The 24,435-nt window shown below is 37.9% G+C and overlaps 1 protein-coding gene across 1 annotated transcript in view; it reads left to right on the forward strand.

Moving 5' to 3' along the window:
* The window catches only part of SH2D4B (SH2 domain containing 4B), a 62,979-nt gene extending 44,929 nt beyond the window's left edge, over positions 1-18,050 (forward strand). The window contains exons 7-8 of the mRNA XM_054163473.1: positions 14,400-14,620; positions 17,829-18,050. Coding sequence (XP_054019448.1) covers positions 14,400-14,620; positions 17,829-17,921 — 314 coding nt within the window. The 3' untranslated portion in view covers positions 17,922-18,050. The remainder of the gene's footprint in view (positions 1-14,399; positions 14,621-17,828) is intronic.
* Positions 18,051-24,435: the final 6,385 nt, after the last annotated feature.

The raw sequence follows: 24,435 nt of genomic DNA on the forward strand, positions 1-24,435 counted from the left end.
GAAAATACCACAATCAAGCTGTTTTGTAGAAGTCTATCTGGAACTACTATTTTAATTTGAATATAGGAAAATCCTCCAGATAGAGAATAAATTAAGTTTATATCCCTTTTGGCAATAAAAATTCTAATGATTACTTGATTAAAAACATGTTCAAAGATTTCTTCAAAGCTCAGTGATTTTTACTTGTGAATAGATTTTGGATTTAACTGCTAATTTACCTAAAAATATATGCATTCGTCGCATTCTTAGACCTTACACAGATGGAATATATTTGAGGCAGAAATATTTTTCTTCACCTGTGAAAACACATGACATGCAAGCAATACAGCGTATTTTCTGTAAAATCTGAATTCCAGGGCCCCATGTTAACTGTGACTTTTATTTTCCTCCTTCTATTGAGTACGCTCTGCTGACACTGAGATTTACTACTACAGTTGTCTTTTAGGTTTATGGAAAATATATCTTGACAACTTATTCAATACCTACAGGATTGTATTGTTCTAGGGGTCTAGTGGGTCTACGAAGGCACTTGTCTCTTCTACTCTGCTTTGGGGAGGCCACACCAGTTTTGGGCTCTCCAGTTCAGAAGAGGCAGGTCAAACTAGAGGTTTAATGAGTCTTGTTGAATGCAACAAAGAATCAAAGTCTGACTCCTGTATACTCAGATGAAAAGCAAATTAAGATAGAAATAGCATAGGTACATCAATACAAATCAGTATCAATATGAAAAGGCCACTGGAAAACATTAGCAACTCTAGGAAATTAGCAGCCTGTCCAAAGCTGCAATGTGATTTGTTTACTACCATGTAACTCTATTAACTTCTAGATATTTCAGTGTCCATTCATTGAGACTGCTAAGTTAATGAACTTGTATTCATAATGTATTCCCAGCATACTGAATGACAAATCAATACTAGCTCTGAATATTCCTAATGCTCAAAAACACAATCAACCTTGATATCACCTCTCTGTTAATAACCAGTGATACAAAACCCTTCCCACACAGTTTTGCATTTTACATGATACTCTTCAAGATGTTCACAGAAATTTGACACTTGTATAGACCTTACTAAGTACGCATGTGTATGGGGAGATTTGGTTATCACTTTTTATACATGAGCAGATTTCTGAATATCTCACAGTCCTTACTGATGTCAAAATCTTACTTCTCTCTCTCACAGAAGTAATTGTGAAGCTTGTTTGGTTTACGTACTATGTCAGTTTATTCAATATAACTTCTGCTGCTGAGATGATTTAGAAGATTGTTTGGATCCATAGACGTGTCAGTGACATCTGCTAGTCTAAGGCAAATCCAGTTGTCTTCCATTTTATATCACTAGCACAATCATTCTTTTTCAGATGTTCTTGAAATGAGCTTTTACTCAGTACACCTCATGTATTTTTTTAAGTTTTATTCTAAATAGCACCTGGGTATATTTCCTGTTTGCCTGAAGCTGTAATTTGTATTTTTCATTCCCTTATAGCACCCAAATAGAATATGTTAACCCTCTGATAAAGACTGTAGTTCATTTTCTAAGTGCAAGTTTGAAGTGCTGGGCTTTATCTTAGTTCACCGGTATGTACTGGAGATCTTCTTAAACGTATTTTGATTTTTGTAGTTAAGAAATTGTGTCACATGTGTGAGACACATGAATGAATTGATGCAATGTGGAGAAGAAAATAATGGGGTTTGTTTGCTTGTTTGTTTTGCAAGGTTCTTGGAGATGCTCTGATAAAGGCAGGAGAACCCATAAAATGTGGTTGTATAGACAGTGCAGCTTTGCTTTTTTTGTCCTTCTTGTAGTCAAGCTCTGCATGTGCAATCAAGTTCTTGTTCATTTTGCTACTCCTCATGTGGCTTGATGAAATTTGCCAGTAGCTTCCTATTACCTAAATATTTTGTGCTGTTTTGACAGACGGATGTTGGTCTCTTCTCCCAGGCAAGCAGTACCAGAACAAGAGGACACAGTCTCAGGCTGCGCCAGGGGAGATACAGGCTGGATGTTAGAAAAAAGTTCTATACAGAAAGAGTGATTGCACATTGGAATGGGCTGCCTGGGGAGGTGGTGGAGTCGCCATCGCTGGAGGTTTTTAGGAGAAGACTTGACGGGGTGCTTGGTGCCGTGGGTTAGTTGCTTGGGCGGAGTTGGATTGGTTGATGGGTTGGACGCGATGATCTTGAAGGTCTCTTCCAACCTGGTTTATTCTATGTATATTCTATGTATATTCTATGTATATTCTCTTCATTTAGTAAAACTAGTTGCTATGTTTCATAGTTATTTACAGCTATGGCAATACTGCCAGAGAAGAACTGCACTAGGACTTAATGTTGGTATCTTGCTTCTTCCTTTTCATATGAAACCATAACATATTACAGTGCCCAGTCATCATTATTGCTGCTGCTGTCGTTGCTGTTGTTATTATTAAGCTTTTTGGCAGCTGGTTGTTTCTTTCCAGTCTGAGTAGCCAAGAGCCTGATTTTTTAAATTTCTCTGTATTTTCTATACTAAATTGCATGATGGAAGAATGGGTATAATAGGTCACAAAATAGCTGCAGAATAAATGGTGACACAGCATACAAGGCAAAAGTAAACCAGGTCCTAATTGTGCTGCCACAGTTTATGTTGAGTTGTTGTATCTGTTCAGTATAATGTCATAGACACAGCCTAGGCCTTAAGAATTTTGTGGACACTAAATTAAGTCCCCTGTTTTCCTCTAGACATAGTATGTTCACAACAGAGTGTGCAAAAATGGTAGGATGACCACAGCTGGTCTTTTTAATGAACATACATTATTGTTCTCTGCTCTATGCATCCTTACAGGTGGCCACATTTTTAGAAGACAGGCTGATCACACAAACGATCCAGTCTGCATCTGTAAATATAATTGATTGTTGGCCTAAGCATCCATGTCTTTACTGTATGGAAGCATCAAAAAGGATTTACATATTCATGCTGTATGGCTGTTAAGCAAATCCATATATAATTTTTTCTTACATCAAAATTATTTGAGGACAGAAAGAAGTATCTTGCTCCCTAAGAAATGAATATATTGAAATGTGTTATACAGAAGCAGAACCTGCTGCTAAAACAAATACAGTATGTATTTTTTAGCTTTTCTTTTTCTCTTTTTTTCAATTCTGCTTATGGAATTACACATTTTGTGAAATACTCCACACTCTAGTCAGTAATGCTTATTTTGGACCTAGTAAAATACATATGCTGTTTTAAAGGATTGTGTAGTTTATCCTTCTAGATAGAAGTTTTGAGCCTGATTGGTACTTTCTGTTGAGATTGAACACTTGTTGATTTGCAAGTACAAGTAGTTCTTCTGGCACTGGTTTTCAAATAAAATCTTGGTGGTTAAATGTAGATATATGCTTGGAGGAAGCTAGAAGCAGCATGCTGATAAACGTCTGAAGGACATGTTTTTCCCAAAAGCACTCTCTGAGACTGACAGTGGCTCTAATGCTTGCAATTTTTTTTATACTCGTCTTCCTCTTAGAGAATATGGGAAACAGTAACATTTACATGGACTAAGTGAGCAGGCATATAGAGTTTTAAGTTCCAAATGCAGTTTGCATGGCAAGTGAGAGAACTTGCACTCAGTTCTGATTATAATACCTTCAGCATTTGAAGTGTCCAGCAACCAGTGATTTTTGAATTGCAAATAATTTCTTCAATATGAAACTTTATTCAAATTCCTTCTTTACAGGAGCCTTTGGTTTCAAAGAATAATTCCCCTCAACATCAGAAACATTTCTCAGTTTCTGTATATTCAGGACTGTATGTCCTTCAGCAACGATCAGCTCCTTGAGACCATGTTTCTGCAGGAATGTCATCCCAGCCAATGCTGATCTTTAGTAGTAGCACTGCTCTTGTCTTTGGTCCATGTGTTCCTCCTGGAATGTCATCTACCATTATTGCTTCAGAATGGGTTGTACAAAACTGGGGAGGTGTGTGTGCATAGCTACAAGGAGACTTAATTCTTCTACTTTGTCATTTTACAGAAGTCTAAAGCAAACTAATATCTCACTGTGGGATTTTTTAATTTTTGTTTTAATGCATTTGGTCTGGTAAAAGCTCAGTCTTTCATATTTTTTGATGTCCATGTTGCCCTCAGAAGTATTTAGGATGAACAAGGACTTAACAGTCGCTGGAGTTATGAGAACATAAATAGCTCCCAGGAGGGCTTTTGTGCTCTCATCCCATTCTCTCACAGATCAGCTTTCTCATCTTTTTCCTTGATTTAGATCTCATTTGCATACCAGAAGATCTTTCTCTCCCTGTTTTCAAATTCAGCAAAATTTGAGCATTTAAATGAGAAGTAACAAGGTGAGTAACATAAGCAAGAGAAGTGGGTGAGATGTGTTTGCAAATGATACTAGAATGTCCTCTTTTCCTCTTTTGCTTGCAAGATCAAGACTGGAAAAAGTGCAAATATTTGGTCTGTGTGGAGAATGGGTAGTGAATATTAGCCACTAACCTTCAAAAAGACTACCATGCTTTTCATTTTTAACCAAAAGCACAGTATCACCGACTACTGTACCAAAACGGATGTGTTTCTCTTTGCTGGGCCAGGATCAGAGCTTAAATCAGCTTCTTGGCTCAACAGTGGTTTTGTATTACACCACTGTACTACTTGTAGCTTTTTCAGGCTGTTCAAGTAAGGTATTTCTGTGTGCTTTACTGATGAAGTAAATTTTAATGCTTCAAAAGCTACACTAAGATGTTGATACCTGCTTTGCATGTGTCCCGTCATGATCACAAAAGTGTCACAAAAGTTTATTGCAGAGTCTGTACAGTTTGCTATATTTTTCACACTTAACAGAAATAAAAATTTAGTCCATCTGTATTGTAAGGAAGTGAATGCCTCCTGCAGGAATAATATTTCTAACAAAGTTCCTTATTTGAATTAGCATGTTTGTTTCTTCCTTGGAGTCTCCAGCCAGCCTCATGAGTACACTTCTTTTCAATGCTGTTTGCAGGAAATGTCAACTGTAACAACATCTAGGATGCTTATCTATGCCTGGAAGTATTTGCTGATTTATTTGTTTAAAAATTCCCCCACTTTCTTATTGTTCAGTCATCCTACCAGCAAATTGGAAACCGCCATTTTCAAAAATACATGTACTGCTTAGGTCCTTCAAACCTCCCTGTTGCTCCTCTGCCATTTGACTCGACCAGAACATAGAGGCTTCCAACTTTAGTCACTGAAAACAAGAGAAAATTAAATATTCATGCCCTTAAATTTCTGCCCATTTAGTGATTATAGATGGTAAACTACATGCAGAGAATGTAGTTTGAGGAACCACTGAAAAGAGTTAACTGTTCATTTTTTTAAAAATTAACTTCTTTTTCCAAAGCTTTTCAGATGAGAAACTCCCAGCATTTAAAGGGTAATAGCAAGGTTTGATGCAGGGATATCAGGTCAGAAAAGCCCGATCTCTAAAGAAAAAAGGAAATAGATAAATGATAGATAGATAGATAGATAGATAGATAGATAGATAGATAGATAGATAGATAGATAGATAGATAGATAGATAGATAGATAGAGGAGAGATCTCCCGGCCATGGGCCTGATTGGGCCCAAGACCACGGGGGGATGGGCAGTCTCAGATCTGGCCAGCTGAGACCAGCCTAATAGTAGGGGGGGGAAGGAGGAGCCCTTGGAGTTTTGGGTGCACCCTCAGGTGGGGTTGGGGGTGTTTCTGGGTTTATTTTGGTTTCTTTCTTGTCACTATGTTTTCTTTTTTGTGCACACTCACTGTTCTCTATTTAAACTCTCCACTACTTTTGCAATCAGTTTGTCTGAGTTGTTATTTCTGCGCGTGGTGGGGAGGGGGTTTGCCCCAACCCATTACACTAATGCAATTTGGAAGCTGATCTGAAAGAAAGGAAAGAAAGAAACCGACACTGTGCTTTGAGGAGACAGCAACAGAAAAATTTATAGCTCTATTATACCACTGGTGTATTCAGACAACCTAACTTTTATGTGCTGCACTGCTTGTTAGTGAGTATGGTGTAAATATTTTGACAGTGAGGATAAAGGGGTTTTACTGTATTTGATAGTTTGGATATAAAATGAGCTTTAAAGGAGACAATTAAGTGGTGTATTTTCTACAGAGTGCATAGGGAATTAATTGTGAGCCACACTGGCAACAATGGATGTAGCACATCTGATCTTCTTTAAAACCTGAAGAAAAATACCCATTATAAATGCATTACTCCTTTAGATAGGATTTTCAAAGATTCCAAGGGGAGTAAGGCACCCATTTCCTTCAGAATTTCCGTGGGATTTTAATTGCTTTAATGAACCTCAGCCTTAGGGAATTAAGAAAGCTTCTGAGGTCTGAGTTTTCTTTATTATAAGGGCTGCTTTATCCTGACAGAGAAATGAATCCATATTACTTATTTTAAAAAAGCTAAGCAACAAAACCAACCAAATAAAGAAAATAAATCCCAGGCCTGTGTATTTTTGGATCTGACACTTTTCCTTGGTGAATTTCTCCTGTATATAGAGGTGCAAGATAGTCCTATGAATCACACAAATCTTTAAGGAGAGCTTGTTTAGGACACAGTGCATTATCAATATGCCTCATCCTTGCCAGGAGGGATCTCTTGCCACCAGAAAAACAATACTCCTTTGGACCTTGGTTTTCTATACTGGTCTGTACATAGCTTTAGAGAGCATACTGTTGTGTGGTTTCCCAATTCTGCATATATCTAAAATGTACCAGGATAGTTACAAAGAAGAGGAATGATGAAGAGTAGGCACTGAACTGGACTCCTCACAATTCAATAGCACAGATTTATCCCTGTCTTAGGTATGCTACTGCACATATTGCTTCTGAACTTGCACAGAAGAAAAGGTGGAACAAAGAAAGGTTGCTCCAGAGGCTCCCTAACCAATGTCACTTTGCCTTTCTGTAGCTCAGGGAGGAGTCCAGCCCCATCTGACCACTCAACCTATCAGCAACATGGTCAGTGAATTTCAAATGCATTTTTTACCAGCTGATTTCTAGACACATCCCAGCTTTGTCTCCCACTGCAGTTCTATGCATGAAAATAGTTTTACGTACTAATACTTTAGATTTTGCCTTTTGTGACCTATTGCACATCTTTTCTCAACTATCAGGACAGAAGCTTGTAACCCCTTACTTAGTAACATTTATGGATACTGTGCTATTTACTAGGACTTAAATCAGATTACCAACATACAGCACAGCATGAAATGTCTGTCATGACCTATAAGCAGGAAAGGCATTTCACAGAAACTGAGCATCCCTTGGGTTTTAGGCTCTTACCATAACACTTGTAGCTAGTTCTTGAAGAAAAAAAAAGCACAACAACCAACCAAATAAAAAAAAACCCAAACCACTCACAGTCATGGTGTTGGTTTGCTGTTGACATGTTTGGTTTAGGTCTGTTTGGGTTGGGTTTTTTGTTTGGTGGTTTGGGTTGGGTTTTTGTAGGGGGTAAGTTGGGTTTTTGTTTTTAAACCTGGCAATTTATTTTTATGCCTAAGTGGGAACAGAACTCTTCTGAAGATCTAGTCCCATGTGAGTTTATCCAGCATTAACAGCAGATGGTGAATAGCTTCAACAGCTTTGTTTCTGTTACCAGCCATCTTTGATTTACTCCCTTGCTTTGCTTTTCAGTCTTTATTGCCACTATTCTGAAACAGCAGAGGCTATTGTTATCTTGCAGCAAGAGCTTTTCTTGCTGTGGCAGTTTAGGCTGGGTGCCTCCTGTTCCTGCCACATAAGTTACACCTCCGATGTCCAGACTGTCCAGTAGGTGGACACAGGAAACAGCATATTTCATACCCATAATGTCCTGTGCCCTATAAATCCATCTGCAATGTTCTCTTCCTTTTTCTTCCCTCTCTGCTCCCGTGGGAGATGCTTCCTATTGGGTAACACTGGGGGAGTATCTCAAGGCCTCTTAGGGCTGGCTAGGCCTAATGCCAGGAGGAGAAGGCAGGGGCAGTCTCAGACCTGGCCAGGCTGAGACCAGCCTAGCAGTAGCGGATGGAAGAAAGAGCCCTGGGGGTTTTGGGTACACCCTCAGGCGGGGAAAAGGGAAGTGATGGGAGGCTTTTGGGTGTCCTATAGGGGGCTCTGTATGCTTTGGGATTCTTTTGTCACTATGCTTGTAGCTTCTGTAAAACACTGCTTTTTCATTTAAATTTTCCATCACTTTTGGAATCCATTTGTGTGAGTGTCATTCTTTTGCCCCTCTCAGGGGCAAGAGAGGATCTATCCGGTCTTAAGCCAGGACACTTGCACAATACTATTGATCTCTCCTTTCACTATGTTTTGTCACACTATCCAAAAAGGCTTTGTGACTAAAGGGAAGGAGACAATAAAAACTCTTTAATAGTGTGGCACCTTGTAAAATCCTATAGCTGCAATTATTTGTGCATGTATTTAATTGCACATGCTACTCCTGCTGTAAAAACTGGAGAAATGACAAGACATGACCTAGATGTATACAGTATCCTTTGGCTATTTCAGTTGCAGGTCAGTCCATAAACCACCATAACTGAAAACACTGTTCTTCATACTTGACATCTGTAGTCTCAGGGATAAACATAAGTGAAACATATTCAGTCTAGACATCATAGTTTTTTAGATCATGTCATTCACAGTGAAATACCATAAGTATGTTTAGTCAGCTTAAGAATTCACATGCAGACTTGCACCTGTGGGAGAGAATCGAAGAAGTCAGTCTGAGTAAACTATTGCTTTGTGTGATGTAGACTGCTTTTTCTCAAGACCATAAACTATAGCTGCTCTAGTTCATGTGCTGCAAGGAAGCAATCACTTCATCTTCCCTGCCTTTATGCTTTTGATCTTTCTGAGTGGTTGAGGAAGCTGGATTTTACAGCTTCTTCCAGACCAGAGCTGGTTTCTAGTGTCATGCATTTGAACATTTGTTTCAAGCTTTTACTGTCCCACCTTGTTATAGGATCTGAAACAGCTCAGATTTATTATAAACCTTAGTTCTCCAGCTTCAGTTTTCATCTTAGCTTGTGTTTGTTCCTCATGTATATCTTTCTTTGCTGTGAAATCTATGACCCTGTTCATTAGATTCATAGCCTAGTATTCCTACGAGGTGTTCTTGCACTCCCTGACAGTGGCTTATATTAACGTTGGCATGCTAATGCAGGCTGCAGGTCTTCCTAAACCATACTGGCTGCAATTGGATGAATCCTTTCTGAATTTATCCTTACTTTTCTGATCAATTCTTTCAAAACTAATTGCCTTGATTTATATTTCGGTCCCAGGTAGGTTGAGTCTTTACTTCCAACTACATAAATGTCATTATTCTAATGATATAAGCAGAACATTCCTGTTTTGATTTTAGAAATGCAACACCCTAAAATCTGTTACACACAAATTTATTTTCAGGCTTTTATAGTGGCTCATTGCAAAGTTTTGTTGGGTTTTTGGTTGGTTGGTTTTTCTTTTTCGTTTGTTTTGTTTTGTTGTTTTGGTTTTTTTTCCAAGATGAGGTTTTAATCCAACTTCTAACTCTCAGGTCTCAGAGAGAAGAAATGTATTTTGGAAGATTCTGGAAAATTCACTTTTGGAAGAATTTTATACCCAATGGTATATTTATAGTAGTCTAGCTCAGTTTTTCAGTTTCAGAAAAAGAAGAGACTGGCTGGTGCATAGCAAACTGATCCTTCTAACCCTTGTGCCGTTTTATCACTGTATTTCAAATTGATGTTTAAATCTTCCTGTATAATTGGACAAATATAGGCCTTTACATTACAGGATTTATTTGCTAATTCCTCATAATTCACTGTGTTTAGTCATTTATTTACTGTTTTTACTTGATGGATGTGTAATTTGTCTGCATGACCTTTACCGTACACATTATTCACATAACGATTGCCCAGAATATTAGTATTCATAGGGACTTTGTGCTAGTCCCATTGAAAATGAGAGACTGGTACTGGCTTCTGTTTTGGATCCTGCTCTTCATTTTGACTGAAGACCTAAATCACATACACTCCCCTGGTTAGATGTCTGAAGTTGTATAAACAGGGTAAGTCTCTTTCATCTTCATTGATTACCTGTGAATATTCATAATTGTTCAACAAATTAAATTTGCATAAAATGGAAAGCTTTTCATCATGGTCATGAAATCACTTTTGCCATGAGTCCTATCATTGTGATATATTCATGGTGGTGCTTGTGACATTTTTGCTTGTTGATTGAAACCTCCTATACTAGTGTTTGAGATCAAGCTAGTGAAAAAATATGAAAAGAGGAAACATGAACTAAGCAAACAGCTTCTATTGCAGAAGGGTAAATGTATGCCTCTGCGCTGTGTTTGTGCCTAATGTTCCATCGTCTTGCCATATATGTGTACTAAAAAAATATCTGTTGATCATTAAAGACCAAATTATACTTATATGTTGACATTATTATTACAAGGTATACTGCAGCAATGCACATGATATAACTTTATAATAAAAAAATAATTTTAGGCTTTTAGTATGTAGTCTTGTCTAGTAGCCTAGTAAGTGTTTGCCAACAAGGCCAAGTGTATCAGCTTTTCTAGTTTGGATTCACGCTGTTTATGGCATTTTCTTAGCAAATATTTACGTGTTTCATCTGCTGAATTTCACTCAAGGATGTATGGAGGATAATGCTTAGAAGAGTGGGAAGCTGAGTGTCATGGCAAAATATTTCAGAACAGCATTTTCTGCTATTGAGGCTTGGAAAGCAGCATAAAGATTTATTAGCTCTGCACACTGAATTCATAATGGATTCACCAGTTCCCATATGAGCTTAATATACTCTAAATGTTAGGATGTTCTTTTTCCTTTTTGGAAGCCTGGTGGCAGGAAAAAAAGGATGTAATTATAACAAAAATGTTAAGATTTGTCTCCATCTACAAATTCTTATTGCAGGCACTCTATTGAGAAATGAAACTGTTAATTAGGAACAGTTGATGATGGATATCCTGTGATTTGAAATAACTGCCTACTAGAAGGTTTAAAGTGGACAGTTTTTATACTCTGAGAGAAATTATTTGGCATGACAGGTAAAAGATGTGATTTCCAGTGGGGTAGCTCACTGCTGTACAAACATAGTAGTGTGTATTTGGCCACAGGATGAGTTAACATGATGATTCATGTTGGATGGATTGATTAATTGTCTGATATTTATTTAAAAGACTGATTTGTGAAGCTGTGCCTTATGTGAAAGGATTACTGGTTTTGACACACTGTTGCTTTACATCAAGTGAAGATGTGCCTTTTTTTTTTCCTTTTTTTTTTTTCCCCCCCTCAAGAATTTAGCAAGAATTAGAGAGAGAGGGAAAATAGCTTTCAAAGCATCAGTGGATTCTTTTCTAGATAATATTTCTGGTTTCACAGATGTCTATTTCTATACAGATGTCTCAGTAGTGAGCAGTGCCAGTCCTTTTCTAGTTGTCTTGAGAACAGTATAACATTTTTTTAAAGGGTGGAAGGAGACTTTCATTGCTGCAGTCACCACCCAGTGAAGAACTGAACCAGAGAAAAATAAAATAACTGGGAGGCAGAGAGAGGGAAGAGGTGGTGGGAAGAGATAGTCTCTTATGAACTGTTAACATAATCAGGAGAGAAAGAGGGAAGAAAGCAATTGGCTGATAATTTATTACACCATCTTTAGCAGATAAGAGAATTAAACCAAAAAAGAACTTGGCCACAAGCAATGTAGCATTTCTCATCTACTCAGTGATATAAAGCACCCAGAATAAAAATAAGGTCTTGTAAAGAAGATAACATCAAGTGGGAGCCTGCAGTGTTTTAGCAACAATGGTGGGAGTTGAGAGCAGGTGAACAGATTGTTTTAACACTAGACTAATCAATGCTAAATGAATTTCATATTATATGCCTGATAGTGATGGTCATTTAACCCCTAGAAATATCCTAAGAATAATGTTCACTGAATAATACAAGTGCTCTTTTTTTACAGCTCCATTTTTTTTCATAAACACTCTCTTTTTATAGATGCTAAATTGCCTAGGCTCCCTCGTTCCCTAGGAAGGCTGCTTAATAGTTCTGACACAGCTTTAAGTTATCAACATCATTACAATCCAGAATTACAGTATAAATATTGATTATTGGGATTAATGTAGTATTTGGTGGTAATGGAATTGTTTTTCCTTTCCTGTATTGTTGAATGCTCTGAGCTTGTGGGTTACCTGCATGTATTTCTAGCAAAGATTTGTCAGAGAGATAGGCATTGTAATCACTAATAAAACCTTATGTTGTGTATTTAAATTAGGGAAATTTGAGAGGAGATTTGATTAATAAATAGTGTGAGTCCACAGTTTTCTGTGTAATTCTTGGCACATGGCACCTGGTATTGGCATTTATTGATGCAGCTTCACATGATATGCCATATCATATGGATTTATATTAGTGCTGTGTTTCATTTGGACAGCGTTCAAGACTTGGTAACAATTTTGGAGTACTTCCACTAAAAGTGGTTTTAGTTTTGCAAAGTGCAGCAGTTGACACTGTTGGCTGAGCAAGGTGCATGCTGTTTCTAAACACATGCATATGTTTGCATGTTTATTGCCCATTTTGCATGTCTGGCACAATGACGTAATACCCTGTAGAGAAGAGAACTGTTCGTCACTCAGTAGAGTGTATATGTGGATGTTAGTGCTGATGGTATTTCAGTAGGAACTTCTGAGGCCCACTGAGATTGAGTCTTTTTTCTGTAAAGTAAATCTGTAAAAGAAATTAATTGTCTCAAAGTACACATATCTGAAAGGAGGAGATGCTTCCCTGTCTTTCCTGACATCACACAGTGCTTGCTTTCATGAACCAGATCTTCTCAGTCCCTTCTTGTGTCTCCCAGGGGCATGATTTTCCTTGGGGGCTTAATGAGAATATTTCAAACTTTGGTCCTTTTGGTAGGCCCTTTTTATACAAAGTGGTAACCCCAGGGCTATAGTTGTTACTGCACTAAAACAACATAGCTTTTCAGTACTTGAACCCCATGGAGTTCTCATTAGAACATGAGTAGAATTCTATGATAACAAGCAGTTCCATCAAATACTACATGTATTGGTTTGAGAAAGTTTAATTTCACAGAGGGTAACTCTTTGAAACATGTACATATGTTATTTATTGACATTTGTGCCATGTTCACATTCAGGATGGCCTAATTCAACATCTGTTCCTGATTAATGTGAGCATCTGGTATTTCACAAATAATTATGAGACATAAGCATACTATCCTCTGGGTGTACCAGACAAACTGGAACCAAGTTCCCTGGGTGGAAGTTACGGTTCAAGTGCTGGTTGCAGTTCTAATCACACTTTTTATGTGGGGTGTCATCAGAATAGGGTTCATCTGTTACAACCTGTTTTCAAGCAGAAGTACCAGCAACGTCAGTGTTGTGTCCTAGGAAGAGAAACAAAAAGTGAGATGAAGATTTTTCCAACACAGAAGGTTAAAATGGGAAAGATCTTGAGAGTTCTACCCCATTAAATGTTTTCCCTTGTTTATTCTGAAAATCTGAACTTGTGATCCTTCTCTTGTCCTGACAATTAAAGAAACAGCTTGCTGACCAGTATGTGGGGCAAGAGTGTGTTCCCTCAATGAGCCTGTCCAGAGAAATAAGTTGTCTCATAGAGACAATGACCACAGGATGACAGTTATGTACTGCAAGAAGCCCCAGCAATTTTTGTCATCTCTTGTCCCAAGGCAAGGTGCATAATTCATTATTTTTCATTATGAACTGTAAAGACAAGCTCACTTCTGATCAACAAATGCAATAGTCAGTCTTTTTTCTGTGTTGTACTTCGCTCATGTCTACAGTTTTTAACTGGAGGAGTCTGATATTAAGACTGAAAGGTCCCAGAAGGAAAGGACTGTGAGCATTGATCCTTGTTTTCCTCTGTGATAGTGTGCCCTAGAAATGCAAGCCTGTGCATAAGTCATCTAACATACCCATCTCTAAACAGTTGTATGGCAACACAGTACTGCAGTACAACTGCAATTATCAACAATTTATTGCAAATTCAAATTGCAATGCCAAACTACACTGGTCTGCTAAATGAGCACTTGTACAGAATTCACTGTTCTGACAGGCTGGTTGTGTTTATGCACGTCCTTTGAAAAAGCAGTAAGGATGAGACAACACAAGTTTTAATCAGGAAATTAAATGCATATTCCACCAGGCTCCATCCAAGCTCCTATAGCTATCCTTCAGGAGAAGACAGCATAAACATTGTCATCATAGCACTATCTCCTCCTATAAACATTTAAATCCTAAGTAGTTCCAACATTTGAATTTCACTTCTACTCTGTATTTGTTGCTTTTGATTTACCCTGACAGATCTGTTATCTCCGTAACCACAGGCTTTTCCCTTGCCAGGTATTATCAGCCGCCAGGAGGCAGAAGAGTTGCTGATGAATAAGTCTGAAGGAACATTCCTTGTGCGAGTCAGTGAGAAAATCTGGGGCTATGCGTTGTCTTATCGCCAGCAAAGTGGGTTCAAACACTTCCTGGTTGATGCTTCAGGGGATTTCTACAGCTTCTTGGGGGTAGATCCAAACCGACATGCAACACTAACAGATCTTGTTGATTTTCACAAGGTAACACTTGCTAGGTAGAGATCAATAGCCTTAGTGGAATGGATGAATAATTTAAAGAGGAACCATGTAATTTGAAACCACACTAGAAAGCAGTAGTAACCGCAGTGGGGAAAAGAATATTCATATGTATTCTACAGTAAGCCTAGCTCTAACTTTCATAGTTTGTGTCTTTTTGCTGGAGGTTTTTCCCCCTTCTTTCAGATGATTCAGCCCATATTTGTGTCCCCTTCTAAGCAGATTCTTATGCAATGCATAGTCTCCTGGACTAAAAATGGAGTAGTCAGGGCAGACAGAGCTCATGCTTTCTGAGCCTTCTTGCTGTGCAAAATTGGATTTGAAATACCATATAAAGGTCTTTGAAATGCTATCATTTCTCAGCCTTTGATCTGAGGGCTGCAACGTGCATAAGCAAAGGACTGTGGGCTTGCAGTAAAGGAGGGAACATGGAGAGATTCTCTTTGAGGGATGTGCTAAGGATCATTCCTTATTATGCAAAACAATAATAGAAGAATAATTTACTACTCATCTTTGACTTTGGGTGGGTTTGAATTACTTTGCCTCCAACTTGTGATTCTTGTTGCCAGACTGCGACTATAAACAGCAGCGCTGTTTGTGACAACACAGGTGGTTTTCATCACCCTGCTTCTCTCCCCATCTTCATCAGTTTTAATTCTAGTTTTTTTTCACAGAGACATTTACTATTCTCTTCATGCTCTTTTCTAGTTCCCTTTCCTTCCTTATCCTTCTCTTGCTCTTGTCTCAAACTAATTCCAATAACTTTTTGCTCCTCCTTTTCTTCACAGCTTTTTAATTTTTGTAGTATTCAGCCTCACAGATGCTAAGCAGAGATTATTTTTTAAATTTCCATTCTCTTTTGAATCTTCCTTTTGTTTCAGCTAGTTTGCAACATCTCTTCAGTGCTGCCATAGTGTCCTCTCACAGATCACTAGTGCATTTTCCACCAATTGTGTTTCCACATGGGAGAATAGTAGGTGTCAGGGTATAGTAGGGGGAAAGGCTTTTTTGGCTTCCAAGGTGAGAGAATTTAATCAAATTAAGGGATTCATCAAATTTGATGAAATTCTCTCACCTTGGGAGCCAAACCCACACATTCTGTTTTCCCTCTATCCTAGTTCTAGTTGCTGAGCATGACATTGTACCGTTTAGAATATGCTTCCGGACAGTTTGGGACAGCGAACTGTACTGTGTTCCCTCCTAGCTTCTCACTTATTCTCTGCCTACTCACTGCCAGCAGGGCCTGAGTGGGGAAAAAGAGAAAGCCCTGATGATGTGCACAGCAATAGCCAAGACAGTACTGTATTCTCAACACTGTTCTAGCCACACATTCAAAACACACCACCATACAGAACTGCTGTGAAGTAAGTGCATGCTATCCCAGACAGATCCAGTAAAACTGGAAAGAGTCTAACCAGGGCCTTGTCAGGGACTAAAAAGCACGCATTGGATGTAGGAGCTGTAGCTATAGTATCACTTGTGCTTCTGAAGAGGGGTGATGGTGACAACCAATTCCAACTGTATCTGCTCCAGCTGTGTCCCTATATTTTCTTTACAGCTCATCATTGGCAATCACTGTCCTAGAAACACATCTATCTACAGACAGCAGTAGGGCACTTGTCAGAAGCAGAATGGCTTTTAGTTCCTTACATTCAAAAAGTTTTCTTAGGTGTCTCTTGATAATGGTTAATAGCTCCCCCTGTAGTAAGCCTAGCAGAAACTAGTTCACCTTTTATTTCACCACACAAATCTCTTTTAACTCTCTAGCTTAGTAGCTATATTAAAACTGGTCTCTTTGGCAGTCACTTTAGGTGGCATCTTATCCTGTCTTTCACATTTGAAGTTTCTCTGCCTGCCCTTTTGGTCAAGTCCCAAAACCATCTGGTAACCAACTCTCTGTAAACGACTATGCTGCAGGAACTCTTTCACCAAGCATACATTTTCCCACCCCTAAAGTTGCATGGACTTCTCTTTGAGGGTCCTTTTTACTTTTAATCTAAATGAGCCAGGCTGGCATAACTAGCATACATACGGGTTTAGTTGGTTACACTTACTCATCTAAAACTGCTTCCTTGTGATTTAAAAACTGAAATTAAGAAGAGGTCACTCAAGCAACTTGCTGACAGATACAAAGGGGTGGTAGCCTTTAGCTGAAAGAAAAAGCTTACATAAGAGGCTGTAAATGTGCACTTTCTCTTATTATCATTTGTATTTAAATACTGTGTGGAAAGCAGCAATAGCACATCCAAGATCATTGTTAAAATTTTTTATTTACTTATAACCTGCTCAAAAGCATTTGATTGGAGTGGTAGCTCTCTGATGTAGTAGCTCTTAGTCTGATATAGTGATTGGGAAAGACCCACAACAAGGAACCTGCCTGTGTTCTGAAGAAATCAGGCACCAAATATCTGTTGAAATTTGATAGAAACTGGGTAATTTTTAAAAAATGTTAGGCCCATCTATAGCTCCATAACATAGTTCTAAATTGTCAGTTGAAGAATTGCTTTTTTTAGTCAATATAATTCTGGACTATGGCTCATTTTAGTGCATCTATGATTCTTAAACTTATAAAAAAATAAAAATAAGCACAAAGTCCAAGTTCTCTACTTTTCCAGTAAGATTATTATATTAATCTTGATAATCAGTTACTGGAATGGTAGACTTGGCATGTGAATATTTAGTTAATGAGAATAGGTGCTGCTTTTAACCCTAGCAAGGTTGATATCTTTCACCCCTCTAATCAGAAACTGTTAGTGTTGTGTGTGAGCATTGAGCTTTTGCTCAGTCTGCCTGGGGAAGCTTCTTTCTTTCCAATGACTATGGTGACAAAATAGTAGGACTGATGTGTCTGTCACATTAACCCTTGAGAACATTCTTTATAGGCCTCTGTAGCTGTTTCTGTCAAGTAGCTTAGCAACTTACAGGTAGTACAAAATCACAGCCTGCAGTGTACATCAACTGATTTCACTATTTGATACTAATACAAGTTACTACTGGCAAAAGCATGAGATAAAGCATGATGAAAATGAATAGTTAATAGGATCACTTTGATGGCCTCTATCAAGTGGAGTGATCATCTTTATTGCTATCAGATGCTTTTCTCAGAAGAGAGGGAAAGGCCTAGATTTTGATATTTTAATTGGGGGGATGGGGTTGTTTGTTTATTTGTTGTTTGCTTTTGTTTTCTTTTTAGGAAGAAATCATCACATCTTCAGGTGGGGAGCTACTACTGGAACCATGTGGACAGCAGAAGAATCCACCAGACTACAGCCCTCTATTTGAATAACTGATCCAAGACTAACAGGAATGAATTCTGATAGCTGTAGTAATAGATAGCTACAAAGGCAAACACTGGAAAATAGTTAACAAACTTCTGAAGCCACTGTCCTTGTGGCCAAAATGTATCCTCAATAAAAGGTCCAAAATATTTCTTTTTGCATCTGAGTTGTCATCATTTTCTCCTATTGCTAACATTTTAAAGGTGATAAATTGCTGGTAAATTACAAGTGAGGGGTATTCCCAGAAATATTTCAGGGGATTGTGGCCAACTGCTCTGAACACTAAGTTCCTATCTTAATTTTCTTCATGTTTGAAGTTGACAATGCAAAACACAGCAAGAAGCATGGACCAGAACTACTTAGAGTATTGCATCAAGTACCAATATTGGTGAACGTCTTCTTTTTTCCAAACAAGGTCTGTCAGTTTCTGTTGACAATCTCATTACTCAGTGGTGCACATTCGATAACAAGAGAAGCAGTTTTAAACCATCCTTTTGCAGTTTGTGGTTGCTTAAATGGTTAGGTATAGCTGGAAATTTGCCACTGATCTTTGGAATCCAGGCTTACATAGTTCACCACAGCAGAGGTCATTCACATTTTATTTACAATATCATGGAGTCAAACAGCCTTGGAAAGAATTTTACTCCTGTATAGAAAAGTGGTCAGTTTAATCTAAACTAGTTATTCTAATGAAAGTAGCTTAATTTGCAGCAACAACTCCTCTCACTGGCCTTCTGCTTTCTGATGTGCAAAATACGTGCTGGAGATTCCTAGCTTTACATATAGGACCAGGTATTTTCCATAGCTGAGCTGTGAGTGAAGGCAGACACGGTGTATTCAGACATAGAAAGGATACAGCTAATTGCATTATTATCATGCTATTCCATGTTTAAAGAAATTTGCACATAATATGTTCTTTATCCATTGCTAAACCCCATAAAAATAGACCTGCAGAAATTTGTGTTTGAGCAGTCCTAGCACTCTGGTTTTCACATGGTATAGACGTAGTCCTGCATTGTTTCACTGGTAAATGGATACTGCTGGGGCAACCAATTCAGGAAATGGAAAAAGCAGAACTGTTACTCTTCCATCTTGTGCTCCTTGCTCTGTTCCCTTGAAAGGCAAGATAGAAAGTGTTGAGTATAGAACTGTTCTTTTTAACCCCCATAATTCATTTTGCAGGGCAGTATTTCAAATAATAGGACTGTGACACTTTTGTATGCAACTGATTTGTTTCATGAATGAAGTGGGACATGAGGGAAGTAGTTGTGTTCCTATTGGTACTCATTAATGCCATAATCATGTTTTTATAGGCAGTTTCTCATTGCTTTTTCAGGTGATGTGTCTTTTGAGATGTGCAGTGGACCAATCCAATATTACTTGTACCTCCATGGCTATTTTTTTCCTAGGTGTCTCTGAACACATATGGAGGGCATACTGAATGTATTTCTATATGCTCCTTTGGGTAGTCTATGAATTCCTATGTGGTTCTCTTCCAAATCAAAGTGTAGGCTTTTCTCCCAAACCCCATGTAAAGGCATTACTCCTCAGGCAGTCATATCTCTTGACTCACTGCTATCTTCTCTACCTTGTCTGACCTAGGTGTTATTGAAGCTCATGTAGGAAAAGAGACTTCTCATGGCCAGGTTTACAAAGCACACTATACATTCAAAGTGCTACATTAATAATACCTGTGATAATAACATCAACAAAATTGTTCATAATTAATTCTACAGTTAGCCCTTAGTACAGACTTTTGCACACAGATTTTTCTTTAGTTAACATTGCCTTTTGTGTGATTTCATCCAACAATATTTTTGACCCATGAAAATAAAATTGTAATCAATTCTCCACATAAGCAATGCTTACTAGCTAGAGCAGCTGTTCTTACTCAGGTAAGACAACAGCTGGGATTTTCACAGCAAGTAGGCTTACAGAGGTAGGACATTTTTAGCTATGTTTCAGCCTTAGAAATGTATAACTTTTTTGCTTATGTGTCTTCTTGTGATGTAGTTAAGGTCACAACAGCATCATAGTCTTCAGTTCAGAGCACATTTCCTACTTTAAGTTTTCTAAATTTTCCTGTCCAAATTCTATCCATTTCCCCTTCTAGGTTTTACCTGGCTATAAAATAAATCCCTTGTAAGTTTTCAGTGTCATCTGAGAGTTTTATTATGCTAATAACTGTTAGAATTCTCAAGTAAAAGAATTGCCTTTTTTTTTCCATAGCCCCATGGAAGTAATGAAAAACACCCAGCCAATTCATAGTTTCCGCATCAGAAAAACTCAGCAGTACATAACCAGAAGCAGCAGCTATAAAATAAAGTGCACCTTAACTGAAGATGAGTTTTGAAGGAAATGAAAAGAGATTATAGCAAGCAGAAATTTAAGAACAGAAGCTTTTCTTGGTAGGCATTTGCAGCTGCTGCAAATACACTAGAGGACTGTGGGTGAAGAACAAGCATGCAGATGTTTTCTAAGCTTACAAATACTTCCTTGTTGCCTTCCAGAAAATACATGAACTATGAAAAGGTAACCAGTTAGTAGGAAGAATAGAAAAGAAAAAAGTGAAGGAGTAAATATGGAGATTCAAGGAAATAAGAAAGGGGGAAATGTACTTATCCCATTGTTCTGAATGCATTTTCAGTTTTGCTGCACTGGGAGGAAGACTAGGCACTGCTGCCTCCCTTTTACTCTGTAGGTCTCTTAAGATTTCAGTGTTGAGCTAAATCTACCTTGGAGCTGTATTTTACATTCAGCCTGTTAGAGTTGGGCTAGTCCATGCTGCAGCCTTGAATGTGGCATCTGCTTCATGCTGTCTGCCTCTAGATTTGGTGCTGTCTGAAGCTGTTCATTACAGTATACAAAACCTTTTTAGTGCTGCAGTTTCATTGTCTGGAATGGCTAGTTTTATTATACAGCTTTAAGCCTTGCTTTCTGATCTGTTTTGCTAGTGGTAGCTATTGTTGATTCGTAAGAGGTGAATGTTATGTCTTTTTATTATAAGATTTCCTGTCAGTATTTCTTGTCAATGAGACCACTGGGAATACACTGAGACACCTGTTACGGTAATTCTGTTTCATAAGAAAAAATGCTACAGGAATACTTTTAAGGAATTAAACTTTTCTTCATATCCATTTCACAGCAATAAAATATAGTATATAAGGTCCCAAGCTTGTTTACAGGTATTTTTGAAGCAGCAGCTCTTGAGGTTTTATTCTTGTTTCTTCCTGGATCCACAGATTCATCCATTGTTTCTATTTTTATTTTAATCTGTTATTATGCATAGACATCTGCAATTTAATACTGCTCTTTTCTACATGAGAACAAAAATGAGGGGGAAATGACAGCAATAAAAGATGTGATTTTCAAGGCTGCTCAAAGAACGTAGATGCCACTGCTGCTCATTCTTCCCCTGAGTCCCCACAAACCTGAACACGGAGCATTAATGGACTTAGACCACATTTCACTGCAGTCAATTCCTTTTACATAATGCCACAACACAGACTAGGTCTCAGGTGAAATGTGGTAGTACAGAGTGTTCAGAGAAATTTTTCTCTTCCTCTGTATGCATATATTTCTTCACATAATATACAGCTTGGAGTTTATTTTTCAATTATTTTCAAGGACTGACTTTCTTTACTGTTTTAATATTAAGATTCCTATTTTTTGCTTTCCAAGACAATAGGGCTAGTGACCTCTCTGAAGTAGTAATGTGTCCCTGGCTGGGCTGTCAATTGAAGAACGAGATGCACTTGACCAGATGTTTTATTTGTGCTTCCTGAGGTGAATCTTCTGGATACATAATGTCTGATGCTAAGGATGCATAACTGTGGTTATTGTTGTTGGGTTTTGATTTGGGTGGTTATTTTTTGTTTGTTTGTTTAATGCCTAATTTCTTGCTATGCAAGTCCTGTATGAAACCTCCTCTTCCAATATTTGTTTACTGCCAGTGATTTATTCCTGTAGCTTGTATATTTACATTATGATCCATAGCCAATGCAAATTTCATACTAGGCTGGAGCCTTCAAGGAGTTTGCTGTTTGGTTTTTTAAAACTTCTTCCAATAGTTTTAAATGAAGGTAACATCATTTTGTGGTACCTTTATTACACATCAATAAGTGATTTATCTTATGGAGGAGACTTAACATCAAAAGAGATTTGATGCTTAGTTTGGTCCTAATTCTGTTCATTTGATCTATGTGCATGTTAATGTCTTCTTTAATGTTTAGCTGCTGTTTCTTCCCTGTTCTCAGTTTTAATGAGAACCATATGTGGGAGAAGGTCATACGCTCATGAGAAAAGGAGACGACAGAGAGGAGGTGGAACTGCCTTATTCCATATGATTTTGCATATAACAGCAGGCAGAATCTTGAATTAAGTACTTCCTGAGATGCTTAGTGCTCAAAGGATCTAGGCTGAGACCTATTGTCACTACTTTTCCCTTACACAAGAGGAACTCCATACTGAGTGTGACTGAGTGGAGTTGGATGAGCAACATTACAGTGTCCCAGGAATGGTACAGAAGTAGTGCACACCAAGAATGTGGTGAAGACATATTTTTTGTATAGGTGTGTAGAGCTAATTGCAAATTCTTGTTTGGTAGAATTTAATTGATCAATTGTACCATTGCAATTATTGTTTAATGCATGTGAATGCATGGCCAGTCTTAATGCACTTTCTATTCCACAGATTCATAGAACACAGAAAATAAGAAATATTTGTCTCAGACAAGAGTTGATGTGCATTATTATATAATGTCTGGGGCACAGAATTTTCAAATGTATTATGCATCACTGTCAGGATATGAAAATGTGGAAGCTAAACACTGCTTACCACATAAAGCATAATGAATTACTTAGGGTAATTTTTAAAGCTCTTGAAAAGTCAATGAAGAATAAACCTGTCCCTGGTTATAGTCTTCTCCTGTAGGAAATGTTGTCAATATTGCAAACAAAAGAATATTTTCTCATCTAGGAATTTAAGCTTAATAATGGACTTAAATGTTATAGCAAATCATTTCAGAGCTGTATACTGAACACTGCATTCCAATTAGTAAGATAGTCTGTTGCACTTATGTTTGCTCTTGGTTCTCAAAGCTGTCTTGCTTGTGATAGCCTGATGCTAATGAGAAACGTGTTTTTATTAAGTCATTCAAATCTAGCTTTATGGAAGATGTAATCAGGTGTATACTTCATTGTAATTTTTACCATTAATATTTTTCTCCCAGGAAATCCCAAGGAAAAAATTATTTCTAAAGGTGATGACTAAATGCATACAGTTCTGATCTTTTATTACCTTTTATGTGTGTACTCACAGCACGCTGGTTCATTAATTTTGACTTTCACTATGCTATGTGCTACATTGGAACAATATTTAATAACAGTAAAGAGCTGTGCATATGAGCAAACTGTTCTGTGAGTGTCCCTAGGCATCCACAGAAGTTCATATGGCAATCCTCAGTTGATAAACATGAGAATTTTTGGTAAGGACTGCCTGTTAAAAGCACTTTTCACTTGCCCCAGAAAGGAACTGAGCTACACTAAAATCTTCCATTGGCACTCTTTATTGGAGAAATAGTCTTTCTTCCTTTTTATTATTTTCTCCCCCCAAAATGCAAAGCTTTATAATTTGCATTTTATAGAGTAAAATAGATTAAAATTATTGAAAAGTATTTTAATTGCCAGAAAATGTTAAAAGTATGTACAATTTAACACCAAAGAAACTTAAATTTTTTTTCAGCCCTTAAAGAATGTGCTGCATTAGGCTCCACAGTCAATACAGACATCCAGTGTTTTGACATTTCATTAGGTATCTATTCTCTCCCTTAATGGTGGTTTCCTTTTCAGGGAGAATGAAAATACCTAGGGAACAATTATTCAAAATGTCAAGCCCATTAAATATCTGATTTGATAACTGAAATAAATTTATAAAGGTTTAAATAATACTCCAGATAATATTTTCTCCAGGAAAAAAGTTAACGAGATGGGCAAGTTCAGAAAAAAAACCCCAAACTGATATATACTGTTCACAATTTTGAGTTTTCTGTGTCACATGATCCTTACATTTGATTTCCATTTATACTAAAAGTGTATGCGCTGAAAATATAACTAACTTAAATGTATTGACAGCCGCCTAAACATGAGCCAGCAGTGTGCCCAGGTGGCCAAGAGGGCCAATGGCATCCTGGCCTGTATTAGGAATAGTGTGGCCAGCAGGAGCAGGGAGGTCATTGTGCCCCTGTACTCTGCATTGGTTAGGCCACACCTTGAGTACTGTGTCCAGTTCTGGGCCCCTCAGTTTAGGAAGGACATTGAGACACTTGAACGTGTCCAGAGAAGGGCAACAAGGCTGGTGAGAGAGGCCTTGAGCACAAGCCCTATGAGGAGAGGCTGAGGGAGCTGGGATTGTTTAGCCTGGAGAAGAGAAGGATCAGGGGTGACCTCATTGCCCTCTACAACTACCTGAAAGGTGGTTGTAGCCTGGAAGGGGTTGGTCTCTTCTCCCAGGCAACCAGCACCA

This window comes from Dryobates pubescens, chromosome 8 (assembly GCF_014839835.1).
Source record: "Dryobates pubescens isolate bDryPub1 chromosome 8, bDryPub1.pri, whole genome shotgun sequence".
In the NCBI taxonomy this organism is placed as follows: Eukaryota; Metazoa; Chordata; class Aves; order Piciformes; family Picidae; genus Dryobates; species Dryobates pubescens.